This window comes from Capra hircus, chromosome 4 (assembly GCF_001704415.2).
Source record: "Capra hircus breed San Clemente chromosome 4, ASM170441v1, whole genome shotgun sequence".
Classification (NCBI taxonomy): domain Eukaryota; kingdom Metazoa; phylum Chordata; class Mammalia; order Artiodactyla; family Bovidae; genus Capra; species Capra hircus.
Window position 1 is genome coordinate 108,704,373 of NC_030811.1, and position 19,170 is coordinate 108,723,542.

Here is a 19,170-nt window from a genome sequence, read left to right on the forward strand (position 1 = left end):
TGGATTAGTTTAATCTATAAGATGCATTTTAATGTATGCATATTTTAAGTTATGTGTTCACAGTTTATATATATTGATTATCATTTTATAAATATGCAGGGTTTGTGTTGAGGAATTAAACTACAGAGACTCTCCAAGACACAAATGGACTTCATTGAAGGCTGGAGCTTAACTCTTTCCTGAAAAATTATTTTGTATTATTAATAGAAGTTGACAGAAAATATTTTTTTGATATATAATATTTGACTGAAAGACCTAAAAGACACTATTAAAGATAAAAAAAATTCTGTTTCAAAAAAACAAACAAGGTTTAATTTTAATGACATGATCTTGATGGAGAAAAGCATTAGGATCAATGACTGTGACCTTACTTTGAACATTCATCAGACCTATCTATGTAAAATTTGAAGATGACACCTTGTGGGCACTTACGTTTCCTTAAACATAAAACAGGTTGATAATAACTGCTTAAAGGGTTGTTTAGAAGATAAGCTATACTAGTGATTTTTAAGCTTGTCTGACACAAAAAGCCTTTTTGCAAATGAATGTCTACTCAAAATCTACACACACACACACACATGCGCGCACACACACACACACACACAGACACAGGATCAAGTAAACCAGAGATGCCAAGACTGAAGCAGGATGTGTGGCCCTCTGGTGCGCTCCATTCTGGCTCCATACAAGAGAGTTTGAAAACGGCTGTACTAGCTGATATGTAAAATGGCTTTGAAAGTTTAAAAGGAGAAAACATAATATAAATGCAAACTATTATTCCTCACTGTTAATACTACTTGAACCACGTAACTTTCTAGAAACATAATTTAAGAGCAAATTTTCAAAATATCAATGCTACATATAAATTTAAACTGTCAATACATCTCAATAAAAATAACAGCCGTTAGCAACTAAAAAGAAACTTGCACTGGAAGAATATATTTATTAACATTAGTAAGAAAATATATTTACCGTTTGCTTTTTTTTGGATTATTTGTGGCCATAGTGCTAAAGTAACATATATGACCATGAACCATACAGTGACCAAGGGGACAAAGTAATAGAATTGATAAGGCCGATCCATTACTATGCATAACACCACTACCAGGAAATTGAGACGAAATAAGACCTATTAAAAAGGAGAAGAAAATGGTTTTCACTTTGAAAAGTAGACAGATTCTCTCTGACAGAGTATAAATGTTTAAGACTAAAATCATAACTGTACAAGTACTATTTACTAATCCTTTAAAAATCATATTTGTTCTAAAATCATTGTAAAGAGTTGAACATAAAACATTTATGCATCATTTTATTAACTGGATCCCAGCAAAGCACCAACCTGAGCTATCCTCTGGCTACAAGTGTCATCTTGTTAAATGCAGGAAAAGAATCATAAACCTCCTTCCTAGAGCTACAGTTTATAAACAAAGATTAGGTTATCTCAATGAAAGAATGTCCATTTGATCTCCATTTGATGTTGATGTATCCCATTTGGTATTAAGTTGAAAGTTTTAACAGATACAAAATAATATTACTCAAATTAAAAAGGGTCTTTGAAAAACAAAAGTATCTTCGGGACTTCCGTAACAGTCATTTCAGATGGTGTGATGTCAAAGAACACAGAATTTGAGCAGATTAATATTAGAGCTTTATCACTTACTATGTGACCTTTTTAAGTGAAAGTCGCTCAGTCATGTCTGACTCTTTGGGACACTAGGGACTGTACAGTCCATGGAATTCTCCAGGCTAGAATACTGGAGTGGGTAGTCATTCCTTCTCCAGGGGATCTTCTGAGTCCAGGAATCGAACCCAAGTATCCCACATTGCAGGAAGATTCTTTACCAGCTGAGCCACAAGGGAGGCCAAGAATACTGGAGTGGGTCGCCTATCCCTTCTCCGGCGGATCTTCCTGACCCAGGAGCTGAACCAGGGTCTCCTGCATTGAAGGCGGATTCTTTAGCAACTGAGCTATCAGGGAAGCTTAGGCAAATTATTTAACCTCTCTGAAGCTCAGTGTCCTTGTCTGTAAACATAAAGATCATAACTCAGGGTTGTAATGAAGGGTAAATAGAATAACATTTACAAACTGCCTAGCACAATGTAGAAACTTAATAAATCTTAATCTTCTTCTTAGAGAGAGAAAACACAGCATATTATAACAATCCCAGGTAACTGTACATTTCTACAAACTAAACAGGGAGGCCTGGCGTGCTGTGATTCATGGGGTCACAAAGAGTCGGACACGACTGAGCGACTGAACTGAACTGAAAGTGATTCAGCAATGTTTTCCCTGGTGTGCATCTATTATACATTCATCTAAATTCTGTTTTTCCATCCCTCAGTAATAAATTACTTATTTTGAATTATTAACCATAGAACATGGAAATAATACAACTTTAAAGTGCTATTTCACAAATTCAAATTACTTCAAATTATTCATGGCCATATTTATATCTTCTCAACAGTCAGGCACAAAAGCACGTTGAAATGAAAGAAAAAGAATAACAATGCATTCCTACCTGACATACTCTATGGATTCCAAAGTCTCCTTTGACCCAAAAGTATGAGAAATGCCCATACCCTGTCTGAAATAGATACGCAGCAACCAGAACCCGAATGTGCATGTACACAGGCAAAAACTGTGGAGAAAAATAAACAGGTCAAATACATGTCGACGTTAACTATACCTAAATAATCACAACCAGTACATTTAACCAAGATAATGGAGCATTATTATCATTCGGTGTTAGCACAATGAATAGATTTATTCTCAAAAATTAGGCATCATAGCAGAGGTTAAAAAAAAAAGTAGACTCTGGAATCTGATAGACCTAGATTCAAATTCTGGTTCTAACAGTTATGTGACTCTAGAGTTTTCTAAACTGCAAAATGCAAGTATCTTCTCCTTTCTCAAAGGGTTTTGTGAGAAATGAATGACAATAAATGCGAAGCGCTTTACACACTTCATTCAATTTGAATTAAATATATGATATCCATAATTATTAATCATCATATATGCTGAACATGAGGTTGCTCTGGAATTCAATTTCTCAATAAGAAGATTAAAAAACCAAACAAAATCCTACATTTTTGACCCCCTTAAACATATGGAATTTAGACTTACAAATAAAATTGTCACGATTACTTACTATTTAGCAAAAATTACACATTTAAAAATATATGCAAACATAATTCACAAACATTATTTCCCTCCTAATCTTTTATAAAACAATTCTATTTCTCCCTCCTTTGATGTCTCACCTTCACCGTGATTTTTCAAAGCATCACGTCCTCACTTCTGTCTAAGCTGAATGAAATAGACTTCTCACCTATATTTCACGGGAGTCACTGGGAAGATCACCTCACTCACAGTCCAAGTTCTCTCGGCCTTAAACCACTGTCACTGCGCCTCTCCACAACATATCAGTCCCTTAGTTGTCTATTCGCTATTTCGCAATACAGGTAGTGTGCTGCCTTTTAAAATGACCTTTAAAAGGCTTGTTCAGTGACATCCAACATTCGTAATGAAAGGCTATTCTTTTATGAATAATTACTAAATCTATGTAAACATTTTTTTTTTTTTGCTTCTATTTGATTGACTCATCTGATCATTTCTGTAATTATCCAGCATTAACACTGGTTATGGCCACTTTAGCCAAGTGTTTCTTCCCCAAGTGATACCTTGCAGGATAAAATAACTGAGCAGATGCCTTAAACAGATTTAATAAGGCCTTGAACATATGCATCTTTTGTATGTATCCTTGAATGCATCCTTGAACATTTCTTTTACCTTTTCTGAGGGATAACTTTTTTCTGGAAGGAAACCCCCGATTATAATAAAGTATAAGTTCTTCAATATAGCCTCCACTTCAGCCAAACTGTTAGATTCTCTGTCTCCTAAACTGGCCCTTCTTGTGTTTTCCTGTTGCCGCTCCTTTGTTTACCTGCTCATTCTACCCTGGAATGTTCTCCTAACCACATGTTATTTATACATATCCTATTCTTCTCAAGAGCCCTGGTGACATTTTCCAATCTTTTACTCTCAGATGAAAGTCATTTCTTCTTCCTTTGAGGTCTTTTAGCACAAATATCTACATATCAGATTTTTTATTTATTGCTCTTCATCATTAGTTCTTTCTAAATGTCTTATCATTAGATCGGGAAATTTCAGTGCAAGTATAACATATTAGAATCATGGGGATGAAGGTGGGAACACAGGATTGAAAGAGACTTAAAACTGTTCTAATCCAAACCTGTATCTTTACTTTATTCTTGATTGCACTTTAAAATATTTCCTTCAAGTATTTGAGCACCTTTTAATAGTGGAAAACATACAAATTCTTAAGGCAATCCATTCCATTTTCAGATGGTCATTAATTGCTATAAAGTTCCTTGTCATGAACAACTGAAATCAACCTGTGTAAAAGCTACCAATTTAAGCTCTCTAGGACAGTGCTGTGCAATGAAGTAAAATGTGAGCCAGGTGGCAAATTTTTCATGTGGCTGCCAGATATTTAAACAGTTAAAAGAAATAAGTGAAATTAATTTTAATAAACAAATTTTATTTAACTCAATATACCCCAAATATTATATCATCCCAACATATAGAGACATTTCATATTTTTACATACTAGGTTTGTGAACTTTGTATACATTTATCAAAATGAATCATACTTAATCTTATACATATTTCACATTTCAGAACATCTCAATTCTGACTGCACTTCAAGTGCTCAATGGCCACCTGTGGCCACCAAAATGGACAGCTTAGCTCTAGAGCCATGCCCTTTATCACTTTTACATCTGATTGCTCTGTAAGCATTTATAAACAGAGGTCAAACTGAGGCTACTCATTCCCAATTACGTAAACCACTCTCCATGAAACATGCTTTTGAGCCCCTTCAAGGATGGGTCTGGGCCTACAATGTTGAGACTTAAGTTATATTTAAACAGGAAACGCAACCATTTAAATGGAATTAAACACTATCACAATTTGCCCAGTCTCTGCCAATGCTGCATCATTGCCAATGCTGTACGATACTTTTGACTTTTTAAAGATAAAGCCAACAGAAGAGTTGCAAGAACAGTGCAACACACGCCTGTTCACTATGCTGAACTACTTAAAAAGCGTGTTGCTGCCACATGACACCATCCCTAGAAACTTCAGCAACTGTCAGGATCACTGAAGAAAGAACAGTTTCTTACATGACTGTATTACCATTATAACACCCAAGAAATTTAATATGAATATAACAGCATCCACGTACAATCCATATACAAATTTGAGTGTCCCAGCAATATCCTTTATTATTAATTTTTTTTAAAAATTTAGGAACCTTAAGAATCATACACTGCATTTAGTTTTTATTCCTCTTTAGCCTCCTTTAATCTGAATTGTTTACCTTTTTTGTCTTTCAGGAGTCAAATACTACAACAAAATGTTAATATTAAAAATGTATTTAGTATCCAACTTCATCAGAATTAGTATTAGAATGTTAACTTAGCAAATGATTATAATAGAATGCCAAACTGCTTTCATCCCTTTATGATCCAAATGCTTTCTGGAATCACTGAATTGAAAAACTGAATCTGCCATCAATACTTCCTGATTTGGGTTTTTTTCGTTTTTTCTTTTTTAAACAGTACTACTACTCTTTAATATGTCAGCAATTAATTATGTCTTTAAGTGGCATTTTCTTAAAACCCTTTCCACATCCTCTCAAATCTTTCCCCACCCCCACCCCAAATTAATCTAATCTTTCTTCACGTGTCAGAGCTATTTCTACGATTGGATATTCGTGTTTGCTTGCTTTTTAGAGAACTTGCTAAATTCATCACAACTTCTGAACCAGGCTTGTAAACAAGCCCTTCGTATCTTCTTGCTCTGGATCTCTCTTGCTGCCTGCTCTCCCACAGCTGCTTGAACTTCCTAGGGCCCCTCCAGCTGCAGCGCCACAGGAGCGTCACTGCTGTCACAAATACGCAGATCACAGCTGCACAGCCCCAGTTTAAAAGGTGTGCTTCTCCCTCTGCCTTTAGCATTTAAGCAAGTCATTCATAAAATTACCGGCAATTTTCGAAAATAAAGAGACTTAATGAAGAGTAACATGAGTACTTTCTAATTGTTAAGAGATATCTGATGAACCCCAGTATTATTTATCTTAACTGCTGCTATAAATTTCAAAACACTCCTTTCTGGCAAATCTCCCCTGTTATCTCAACATAATATAGATTCTATGTTAAATTACTGTTTATAGACATGTGCTTTATATAAGCAAATAAACCAGTTCATGTTCAACAGTTCCCAAATTATGAAAGAATCTGTTAAATTTTTAAAACATATTTTATAGAAATCAAACAAAATTTTATTTCTATAAAAACAAATTTTATAGAAATCAATTTGTACCGTCACTTAAAAAGTATGATAAGTGGTTATTAGATACCTAGGTTCACTCTTAAAAGCTTGTTTTAACTGTAGCTCTAATATTACAATTCTGAATACATTTTTTCCTCCCCCTACCAAATCTGGTGTCCCCAGTTAATGAAAATCCTAAGTCTAAAAGACTTAAAAAGACACCTACTGTTGAGGGAAAAATTATTTTGGCCAGGTACAGAGGGCACCAGGTGAGCTAAGGAAGGGTCCTCCATCTCTTAAGCAGTTAAGACTTTAGGAGGTATGGAACATAATACATGGTCAAAACAGCAGATCATCAGTATCTGAGGATTCTGACTACTGAGGCAAGAGAGTTCTACATTTTTAGACTTTAGAAGTATAAAAATGGTTGGTCAAACTTGCTGAGAAACAATGAAGTGTAGAATATAAAATATAATCATCTAATCGATTTCTTTTAATAGTAACTTGCCTATTCTAAATCCTTTGCAACTAAGTTATCATCTAGAAAGTCTCCTAATAAATTAGTTTTCTAACAGGATGACATGAAACAATACCCTTGGATGATTGTTCCTACTATATCAAAATTAATGTCAAGTAAATACAAACAAATTACTGCCTTATCTTTTTTTTTTTTTTTTTTAGATTTTTATTTTTTTTAATTTTTATTTTTACTTATTTTACTTTACAATACTTTGCTTTTAAGTGTAATCCTTCTTAGATCAGGTGGTAGGAGAGAAATGGGAAGACAGAAAGATTGGGAGGGAAATAAGATGGGTCTCTAAATGGTAGAGAAAACAAAACACAAAGAGTTGGTGTCCTGAAGGAAACATTAAAGTGACATTATTTCCTATATTTTCTGAACTTAAATTTGAAATACTTACTGTACTTGCTCCAGAGATATGATAAATCAAAATCACAAGTTGCATCCAGCCTTTCCATTCATCTGTTTGTTCTCTATTTAATACTTTAGTCTGTGCAAAATAATCAATATTTGTTTTAAAACTCATCAAGACACTATTATTTAGACAGAATATATTAAGCATGTTAAAATTTTTCTTATAGGATATAAATTAATCCTTCTTTCAAAAGAACCTTGGGGGAAAAATAGTTTAAGACTGTCATTTAATTTCTTGATAAAAGAGATAATGAACTATTTAAATATAATATGAATTTAAAAATGAATATAAAAGAGATTTTAAATATTTAAGTTGATACATATGGTTTTATATTATTTTTTAAACTGTGACAGATATCTTTATAAATCCAAAAAATGGCATTTTATAATTTTCTTTAAGAAAATCTTAGAATTTCAGTTAGAAAAAAATCTCATAGTTCTCTTACACTGTACTGTGAAGAAAAAAGCTCCATTATCATACTTTATTTTCTCTAGAATATTCCCACTGGGGATGAAGAACTGATTAATCACCCTCATATGAAAGTTATTTCTTATAAAAGAATTTATTAATTCAAATAATCATGACTTATAAAGGAGCTACATTTATATTCTGAGCAATTACAGCAAAGCTAGAATAGGCACTCAGAACACTTTTTAACAGTGCCCACGTTATTATGTGAGTTCTAATTTGTGTGTGCATGCCTGAATGTATAAATATGTAAATAGAAAAAGTGTTTATTAGTGTTAATTATATGCTTTTAACTTATAAAAGATAATAGTATCTCATGTGTGTGGACCATCAGAAAGTGAGGAGCATCTCTACTTTTTCCATCCTCAGGCAGGCAAAATAACACCAAGTCACGATATCTTTTTCACAGTCATTATTTTCCAACTTTTCAACAATCTTTATGAAACTGAACTTTCTCCAAACTGTTCCAAAAAAGCAACAGTTAAGAGTCCACTATACAACTGCACTATTCCTTCATCTTCTTCTGTATGTGTAAATGTTTGCATATGATGGCATGATAAATAGTATTAATTCTTTAGTCCAGACTTTATAATGAGATGAGGAGGATAACATGAACTAAAAAGAAAATGATTCTTACCTCCTTGGTATTTTCATTGTAAAATACTCCCAAAACCAAGATGTAGATAATTGGAATAAAGAAAGTTGAATGTGTATAAAATTTGTTTTCCTTCATAAATAGATTTGCCCGGTCACACATATAGAAATAAGCCATAATCAGGCCAAGTTTGCAGAAAGACTGTAAAAATACTTCTAATGGAGACACAGAGGGATTGATAATATTTTTCTTTTCTTCTCCACTTTCCAAGTCAGTACAAGGCTTATTCTTCCGATGAGCATTACGATGAATTATATAAAAAATTAAATATCCAATAATAGATAAAGTGAAAAAGCAAGCAGCTAGCTTCTGTATGAGAGTAAGAGGCGGCCGAGGTTGACAACAGGAACCATCTACAGGCTTCAAAATCTTATTGCAATACACGTTCATAAGAATCATTGCACTCTGTGAACAAATCAAGTGATTTGGTTATTATCTTGTCAGTAATGTATTTCCCATTAGGTTTTCTCCTGTGAATACAACTGACTTTTTAGCACTGAAACCAAAATGCTTTTGTACTTTTTACTACCATTTCCCAAACAATCATGTAAATAATGATAGTCCTTCAATCTGTAAATAACTAGTTCAGGGTTTTTCAAACTTCTTGGGTTATGATCCATAGTGAAAAGTTCATTTTATAATGTGACTCAGAATATATATACATACATACATGTTTCATATATATATGAAACAATACCCATCCTTACTACTTGGAATGCATCGGAGTTTTTTCCATTCTATTCTTTAAAAAAAGATAAAAATACAGATTTCATGACTGTTAATGGGCTGTGACTTTTGGTTACAAAAACACTAACAGATGTCAAGGACCAAAGAACTGTAATTAACAGATGTTCAATACAGAAGATACCAAGATACTTAAGGTACACGTCCAGTCCTTAGATATGAAAAAAGAATGTAGAGTAACTGCCACCAAAAATGATTAACTCTTAGCTAACAATATTTATAATATGCCTTTCATTTGGTTTACAAGTTTATGGACCACTTGGGATTCAATAGTTTTAGTGTTTCTAACTTGAAGTGGAATCTTCAACATAGTTTTATCATAATAAAATATTCTAGGCAAGCTATCAGGAGCCGTTCTAGCTGAAGGTTCAGTCAAATTTAGTTTTATGAAAACTTCATGGTTCTAAAAACCTTTAGAACTCTAAAGCATTCAAAGTATTCAGCCATTTAGAAAATCTCATTCTCTCAGCTTTAAGACTTTAGAAGATTCTGAGCTTGGAACTCTTGCAGACACTAGTCTACAAACTCTATTCCAAGGTTCATCACCAGTTCTAGGGAGTCCACAAAGCCCTTGAAAAAGTATGGAGAAATGTTGTGTGCGTGTGTACGCAAATATGCACTTTTCTACAGGAGAGGAATGGAGCAATTACTTTTTATCAGATACAAGGGTTATGTGATACTCAAAAAGATTCAGGACCACTACTTTACCTGTTGCACTATGTGTGAAAATTTATAATTATCCAGTTCTCTCTTCTATTTACACTAAAACCCCTTTCCACCCATCAATCTGGAGTTGTTCAGTATCTACTCTGTATCATGACTAATGCTTAGGGTATCAGAATTAGAAGGAAATAATAAATAAAATGTTCTCCATATTAAAATATGCTCTTCGTGGAAGCTTAATTTTATTTTAAGGTTTAAGGCAAAGAGAACATGGAGCAGCAGTTTTCAAACATGAATGTAACGAGGACTTAAAAGCTTTTTAAGAGTATCTAGCACTGACTAAATGAAGCTGCATTTCCTTCCTCCCATAACCTTCTTCCTTAGAGTATATGAAAACTCTTACATATTCAGCGAGGTGATGGAAAGTCAAATTATTTCTAGATCTATGTCTAGACAGAAAAACTGAAAATAACTGACTGCAATTCAGTTCAGTTGCTCAGTCTTGTCTGACTCTTTGCGACCCTATGAATTGCAGCACGCCAGGCCTCCCTTCCATCACCAACTCCCAGAGTTAACCCAAACCCACATCCATCGAGTCGGTGATGCCATCCAGCCATCTCATCCTCTGTCGTCCCCTTTTCCTCCTGCCCCCAATCCCTCCCAGCATCAGAGTCTTTTCCAATGAGTCAACTCTTCACATGAGGTGGCCAAAGTCCTGGAATAGTGATATATAGCTATTGGTTAGATATTACAGTCCCTACTGACAGATACAAGAATTCTTACAGTTTCTCTGCTTGATTCAGGAAGATGTAAGCCATCCAAAGATTCCATGATGGTTTCCTGAGCAATCAATTTGGAAACACTGAACACCTTAACATTTGATTTAGAATTTCTGGTGCTGCTATTCAAAATACTGACTGCAGCTTCATTGTAGGCATCTATCTTCTCATTAGTGATCATTTTCCTATTTTCACTTAACAGATCTTCATAAACAGGATCTGCACATGAAACATATTTTTAAAAATACACTTAGAAGTCCCTACTGGTAGAAATTATAATCAAGCAAGTTAGTTAATTGCATTTCATATTTTGTTGTTAAAGTTGAGAATTCCAAGCACCTAATAATTCATTTTTTTTAAACAGTTGACCAAGATTTTGTAATAGATTTCCTAGCTTATAGTCAAATTTTGAATCAATCTATACCTCTCTTCAAATTAAAAGACTTTTATACCTCTTCTCTCCTAAGTACACAACTCTTAGAAAACATTTTTATGTTCTAGCATGTCTTAAGAGTTTGAAAATTTTGGATGCTGGATTATATCAGGTAACGGGAATTCAAAACTGGATTATGGAAGATTGCCTAATTAAGAATAGCAGTCAATCTTTTTTTTTTCCTCCTGTTGCTGCTTATTTTTGCAAACTTTATTCCCACAATTAGGAGGTAATATTACTAACGATCAAAGCTTTTTACCACTTAGCATAATCATTTAACTTTTTCTCACTTTAGTAAGAGAAAGGTTAATGAGTCTGTAAATGAAATAGTGATTTTGGAAGAGATTATTACCATCCTTGTTATTTCTCTCAGTTTGACATTAAACTTGGAAATAATTATAAGAGTTTCTAACAAACAACTTAAATTGCTAAAATACCCAAGGTGTTTCATATTGTGCAGGGCATTAAATAATGGACATTCAATAAACTTAAGTGAGTTGATCTAATGTCAACTTTTTCTTAAAGAATTTCATTGCCAAGTACAAACTAGATGGTTTGAATTTAAATATATTCTGTCAATTCCAAAGAATGTTTACTTCCAATGAGTCTAATATTATGAATCAGATAATTTTTCTATATTTCCCATCACAATAAAAACTTGATAAGAAATAAAATCAAAGGCAAGCATCTAATTTGCCTTTAGGACTTATTCTCTTTGTTATGTTCTATTCTAACTGCTGAGACTCCTTGGAGAATTTATTTATTATTAATTTTTTGATTATTATATTTATTAGTCTCTCTGTTCCTTAAGTTCAAAACAGGAAACCAAATAGCTCAAGTTTACTCTAATTTTGCAAACATTTATTCTCATAAAGTAGTAATTTTGCTTCTTGAAATAGATAATAGAAACCCAAGCCTCAAAACAGATACAAATGACATTTTTTCATTACTTTTACCTTGTAAGACCCAATAAACATCACTAGTCTTTGCCAGTTTTTCTAAAAGTGGTGCTATGGAGGTAATATTCATTTTATATTGGGAAAGCGCTTCATTGCTGCCATTGTGAATCTTGATAGACCACTAAGAGGAAGTAAACATTAAGCATTAATTCAGTATTTATCACAGGAAAATGAAAGTATACCATTTCTTCTATTGTAAAAAAGGTTCTCATTTTAAGAGAATTCCCATTTTTATTCAATATTAGAATAAAATATGGTCAATTATTTCATGAAATGCATGAAGGCAGTTACAAAGAGCTGATAAAAAATTAGACTTTCAAAGTATAACATTCAAGAAAAAAGAATGTAATTTTAGATATAAAAATAATATTGACATTTACCATCAAATTTCCTAAGTTCATTCAGACCTTTTTTATTAAAATTATCAGTCTAATTAATTACAAGAGAAATAAGAATTAAAATATAAGTATAATCAAGAATTCTATTTAGCATAAGTTAATTCTTTCTTAGCATGTTCTTAAGTACATGAAACAAAAATCATTTATGTAAGGATACAGATGATAACTTACTGTGGCAGCTCCTGCTACAATCACATGGGGCTTTGCAACAGAGTCCTGAAGAAGGAAAAATCTTTATAATAGTGTTATAGTTAGTTCAGGAGATTAATACAAGTAATATTGCTTAACTTTTTTCCCTTACGTTCTTCTTCCATTTAAATGCATTTTAATTTTCTAGGGTTCCTATTCAGATTCTTGTCACAACAAGATGGACATCCTATGCTTAAAACCTTACATGGCTGCATGACTACACAGGATGGCATGAAGCTTGCATGGCTAATTCTTTGGTGTTCTTTAAGATAAAACTCGACATTCAGAACACTTAAGATCATGGTATCTGGTCCCATCACTTCATGGCAAATAAACGGGGAAACAATGGAAACAGCAAGAGATTTTATTTTGGGGGGCTCCATAATCAGTGCAGATGGTGACTGCAGCCATGAAATTAAAAGACACATACTCCTTGGAAGAAAAGTTATGACAAACAGAGACAGCATATTAAAAAGCAGAGACATTACTTTGCCAATTAAGGTCTGTCTAGTCAAAGCTTTGGTTTTTCCAGTAGTCATGTATGGATGTGAGAGTTGGACTTTAAAGAAAGCTGAGCACTGAAGAATTGATGCTTTTGAACTGTGGTGTGGAGAAGACTCTTGAGAGTCCCTTGGACTGCAAGGAGATCCAACCAGTCCATCCTAAAGGAATTCAGTCCTGAATATTTATTGGAAGGACTTATGCTGAAGCTGCAACTCCAATACTTTGGCCACCTGATGAGAAGAACTGACTCACTGGAAAAGACCTTGATGCTGGGAAAGGTTGAAGGCGGGAAGAGAAGGGGACAACAGATGAGATGGTTGGATGGCATCACTAACTCAATGGACATGAGTCTGAGTAGGCTCCAGGAGTTGGTGATGGACAGGGAGGCCTGGTGTGCTGCAGTCCATGGGATTGGAAAAGAGTCGAACATGACTGAGCAACTGAACTGAACTGAAGATAAAACCCAAACCAAAAAAAACAGTACTAAAATCTAATATGGCCTAATATTATTCTGAATTCTGAGTAAATCGTGTAAAGCTCTAGTATATTATGTCAGCCAATTAAAAAGTATCTTTGGAAGCCTACAGGGTACACAGATACAGTGTTAAATAAAAGTAGGGCTCTAAGGAGACAAGATCTTTTGGGTCTGGTATGTATTTAACAAAGTTAACTGACTATGATAGACCATAATGTGGGAAAAAAACAAGGAGAAATTTGGAAGAAATCCTCACCTAATGCAAACTGTATTATTTATAATACTACCAATTATATAGAGGCTTCCCAGTTGGTTCAGTGGTAAAGAATCCACCTGCTAAAGGAGATCCCTGGGTTGGGAAGATCTTCTGAAGGAGGAAATGACAACACAGTCCAGCATTCTTGCTAGGGAAATCCCATGGACAGAGAAGCCTGGCGGGCTATGGTCCATATGGTCGCAGAGACACAACTGAGCACACACACACCAATTGCATACTGCTTGGTAATTTACTAAGTATTTCTCTTAAATTAGCTCATTTTAATATAGATTCTTGCCACTTGTGAGACAGGCAGGGAGATTACATAGGTACACATATACATATGTATACACCGTTTTTTAAAAAAGGCTACAGACTCAGGTTTATAGATATTGCTGAGGCCTGGCAGAGACAGAACCAGAACTTAAGTCTCTGACTACTGAGTTCAATGCACTTTTCACAACACAGAAAACCTGGTATTACGATCATGTGCACAAGAAATGATTAAAAGAAAGAAATCAGAAAACATCCAAGCCATATACAAAAAGAGAAGTGACAGTTACTGTCTCATTATGAAGGTCAAACATGCTAAGTGTAGAGAATTATGAAAGCAGAGAAACATAATCACAAAATTAGTCTATTTCCAGGCTAGCGTGCCCCATTTTATATTGCTATTTTACTGAAACTTTTTCTTCATCCGTAGGTGGCTCCCTTTCTCACTCTTCACGGCAGCTATCCCAAATCATACTAAATATTTTTCTTACACAGGTCCCACCTGCCCTCCTCCTCACTTCTGGCATAAAGCCTAATCCTCAAACTTAGAGAAAAATAGAACTCATCTGGTCTGTGTGCTCTTGCCTTCCTTGCTCCATTCTCACAACTTTATCCATATACTCACACAGTCTATCATCTTCTGATAGATGGAGAGTTAGACCAAATATGTCGCTATTCTCCTTAATGGCTAAACGGTTACTCTTGAGTCTGTATCTCCTCCCTTTTTACATCTGGAGCTATGTCTGTAAGCTATCTTCTCAAACTCTGGAATTATCCCTTTCATCCTCTTCTCTTCGTCCTTCTCTCAATCCACAAAATGTCAAGTCATCTTTATCCTCAGAAAATGTTCCTTCAATTCTGTCTCACTCTCAAATGCTCCCCATTCACTCTTGAGCAACAGATTACTCGGAAGGGCGCTCAGCTTTCGCTGTGCTAATTTCTTTCTCATTGATGCCTCAACTTATCATGCTTTGATTTTGAGTTAGTAATCCATTAAAACCTCCCTCAGGGCCCATTAATGAATTCTGAATTGCCAAGTCCTGTAGTTGCAGTCTAGCCTATACACTTCCTAAAGTGACACTACTGTTCACTTTTAAAACTCTTTCCTTCCCTGTGTGTTATATTACAGCTATTCTCCTGCTTTTGTTGCTTTACCTCTTTTATCACCTTCTCTCAGAATCTTTTCTGTTTCATTCCCACATTGTCTTCTTTAATCTATACTTGCTGTCTATTGAATTATTTCCATTCAAGTCACTTCAAATATTACCTCACTTCCTACCAAGACTCCCCAAACTGGTCTCAGTAACTCAGACCTAATGTTTACCATTTATCTACAGAAGAAAATCTAAATTGCTGGTTTCCTTAATTACCCATATCTGCCAAATCATCTAGAAGCTCTTTGAGGACAGGAACTCTGTTATGTTAATCAAAGTATCAGCAGTGTTTAGCCTGAGGCCTAAAATATGACATGATTTATAAATATCTGTTGGATAACAGTAGTTATTTAAATTCAACTTTGCTTTTATGCCTCTAGGTATCTGCGAGGTTATTTCAGTTCACATCTTTCTAACCCAATGTTGTTCTTATCTCCTCTGTAAGGCTTTCTTAGATCTTCACCTATACTCTAAACAACTCTCATCCTAAGTGCCTCTGTCCATGGTGCTTTCATAGTTCTGTGTGGCCAAGTCTATTGTTACCCTTCATATTATCATGTCATCATTCATAAGCAAGTCTAGTCTATCTTTTAGATTGCATACTCCTGGAGGTCTGAGACTGGGGCTAATTTCTAGCCACATTCCTAATACTGAGAACAAAGCTAGTTATAGTACAGACATAATAAAAATATGTATTCTCAGGATTCAGCAGCTTACTATGGAAACAGTAAAAAACACATGAATATATGCATATACACATACTCCTTGAATAATTAAAACCAGTCAACTAATCAATCTCAGGTAAGTACATGACCATTTATCCAATAAGCTGAATATTTCCTCTCCCCCAAGAATCAAAAGGAGTTTTACAATAGAACCTAAAGCTCCAAAATCAAGTTCTAGCAAATTATAAGAACAGAAGATCTGAATATGCAATATATCTTCAGCTTAGTCATAACAAAGGTTTTTGTGATCTTGCTTGAGTTCTAAATTATATTACACTGATGTTGTTTACCTGTGAATTTCTACAACTTTAATGGATATACTTTCAGGATCAGCATAAATATAAATCACATGTTTAAATCATCTGAAATACACATAACATTATTCTTATTTCTGGACATTTAAAAACATATTATTAAAACAAAACAAAATTACGTGAGATCCAAATTTTCCAGAAAGTTGGATTCTAAAAGTTGTCTGTATGTTTGTTTTTTGAAAACTTAAACATTTTCTCAAAGAAGCAAAGTTAAAAATGTTGACTAGGTTCTCACTGGATCCTACAAAATTCTATTAAGGTGTTACAGTTGCTGTATTAAAATACTTATTGTGAAAAGAAAGAAAAAAAAATACCATTGCAACACAAGTAATTAAGCAAAACAAGGCCAACAAAGTCGAATATTGTTTTATCCATCCCCAATGCAAATACCTCTGGGAAAGGATACAGGTTTAATTAAAGGACTGACAAGGAGATGTATGGAGACATTGTGGGAATTCTAAAGTGGACTTGTGAGAAGTTAGGGGTTTTCTGAGGTTAACAGCACTCTTGTCTTCTATCTAATTTATCTCCAAACATTATGAGCCAAAACACACCAGGCTTGACTTTTAGGTCACAAATATAATAATAAAAGGGAATAAGGATATTAAAAAAAAATTTTTTTTCACAAGTATCAGGACATAAAAGTTTGAAGAACAAAGTGGAAAAATGCTCAAGAAAATGTGTATTGTGATAGAAAGATTATCTGAGTTTGAATTAACTGAGAGCTATGGCAACTTACTCTAGTATTTCTTCCCTGGAAAATTCCAAGGATAGTGGAGCCGAGCAGGCTACAGTCCACAGGGTTGCAAAGAGCTGACCATGACTGAGCATGCAAACACCCACAACAGTAACAGAAAGCTTTAAATCAGTAAAGTGTGGTATAAGCCTGATCACCACAGGGTTAGAATGGTAATGTCCAGAGACACTGACAATTAATCTAGCATGGTCAAAATCAAGAAGGTTGGTATAAAGTAGAGGAGAGTAGGACAGGTGAGTGTAGGAGAATAAGCTTTCAAAATTTGACTCCTCAAAACCAGCAAGGCCATATTTTCAAATACAGACCTCAGTCCACACTTTGATACACTGTTTCATAGAACCATTAACCTCTGGATGCCACAGAAAATCCTAAGAGAGAAATGTAAGAAAAGAAGTCAAAGAAAATACTATGTCCACCATTCAAAACAAGCTTTAACACATCTCTTACAGAGTAGGTAAAGGGAAAACACTACCTTATCTACATCATCGTCCTCTCTCATCCCAATCGGGCAAGCCTCACAATAGTTCTCTGTATGTCCACTTCTGCTATTCTCTAGAATATTTCCACACCTTTTCAACAGAGTAATGTTTTAAAATTTAAAATCTGATCTTGCCACATCCCCGCTTAAGTATTTAAGAATTTTCAATCAATGGCCCTGAGGATAAGTCTCAAAGTCCTTAAAATTCTGAGAACTTGCAGTCTCGGCCTCTGCCTAGATAGTCTGCCTTTTCTCTGCCGCTTTCCCGCTTGTTCTAACCATACTTTTGGTTTTCCTTCGGCTCTTGGAATGCTCTACATGCTCCTTTTTCCCCACGGCTTTGTTCCTATTCCTTCCACCTATAATGCTCACAAGCTCTCCCCGTCAGTCTACCTACCTCCTACTTACCCTTGAGGCCTCTGGTAAAGCATCACTTCCTCAAGGAGGAAAACTACTTTTAATTCCCTGTTCTACACATTTATAACGTCCTACTTTTTCCTTTTTGCCATCCTTAGCTTCCCTGGTGGCTCAGACAGTAAAGAATCTGTCTGCAGTGCAGGAGACCTGGATTCGATCCCTTGGTTGGGAAAATCCCCTGGAGAAGGGAATGGAAACCCAGGATTTTTTCCTAGAGAATTCCATGGACAGAGGAGCCTGGTGAGCTACACAGTCCATTGGGTCGCAAAGAGTCAGACACAACTGAGCGACTAACACTTTAACACTTAATCCCATGTTTAAATGCTCACAGAAAACTATAATGACTTGCAAGCTCCACTGGATAGATCTAGGACACTGCTGTCTTGATCCCCATCTGTATTCTCAGGACCTAGAAGGCACTGGGAATTCAGAAAATTCATATAATGTTTTCTTATGAAGAGTAATCCCGAATACACACTGATTTCAAATTAACATACTTTCTCCTGGATAGAAATCTAAGAGACCAAATTTTCTATTACACAGAACAGTGCGTGCATTACACGATCTTACTCTACTGGTCATCTCTCAATACACTACATGTACATGTAAATTAACCAGCGAATAGTTTCAACATCATAACACTGAGCTTACTATTATATGAACTTACCACTTTAACTGATGCAATCTTGTCTTCAAAAGGAATGTTTTCATGCTACCATAATGAGGGAGAGATGACAGAAAAATATTAATGTACAGATTAATTTTATGTAAATAATTCCTCCTCCAGCTGCTTTTGTTGGTTAATTTATACACCATATCCCAATTATCTACCTTCAACCCCAAGGGGAAAAGATCTGTATAGACTACCCCAAAATAAGTGATACTATTTTTAAAAAGACTTTTTATCCGTGATCTTCAACATCTTAGAGGTAAAAATAAAACTCCCACTATGAATAAGCAGGTAGGCGAACATGCCTACATAAATTATCTTTTTGTCAAGCTTCCCAAGATTCCAATTTAGTCCTAGTATTATCATCTATGGCAGAGACCAGTTGCTGCCCTGTATTTCCCAAATCCCTTCCAGTTAGACAGGACACATGACTAGTTCTGGCCAATGTACTATGACTAGATGTAATGTGGGTCACTTAGAGGCTGAAGTTCCCAGGGCAATTCTGCTCATCTGGTTTAACCTGATACAGAGACAGAGGAGGTTGAATGTCCCAAACGGAACAACTAGAA

The 19,170-nt window shown here is 34.8% G+C and overlaps 1 protein-coding gene across 1 annotated transcript in view; it reads right to left on the reverse strand.

Annotated features, from left to right (window-relative positions):
• The window catches only part of CASD1 (CAS1 domain containing 1), a 53,666-nt gene that overhangs the window by 14,609 nt on the left and 19,887 nt on the right, over window positions 1-19,170 (reverse strand). The window contains exons 4-12 of the mRNA XM_018047419.1: window positions 18,599-18,643; window positions 17,342-17,404; window positions 12,561-12,605; window positions 11,989-12,112; window positions 10,604-10,818; window positions 8,396-8,818; window positions 7,276-7,365; window positions 2,520-2,639; window positions 973-1,129 (exon numbers count right to left, since the gene is read on the reverse strand). Of these exons, the coding sequence (XP_017902908.1) occupies window positions 973-1,129; window positions 2,520-2,639; window positions 7,276-7,365; window positions 8,396-8,818; window positions 10,604-10,818; window positions 11,989-12,112; window positions 12,561-12,605; window positions 17,342-17,404; window positions 18,599-18,643 (1,282 nt within the window). The remainder of the gene's footprint in view (window positions 1-972; window positions 1,130-2,519; window positions 2,640-7,275; window positions 7,366-8,395; window positions 8,819-10,603; window positions 10,819-11,988; window positions 12,113-12,560; window positions 12,606-17,341; window positions 17,405-18,598; window positions 18,644-19,170) is intronic.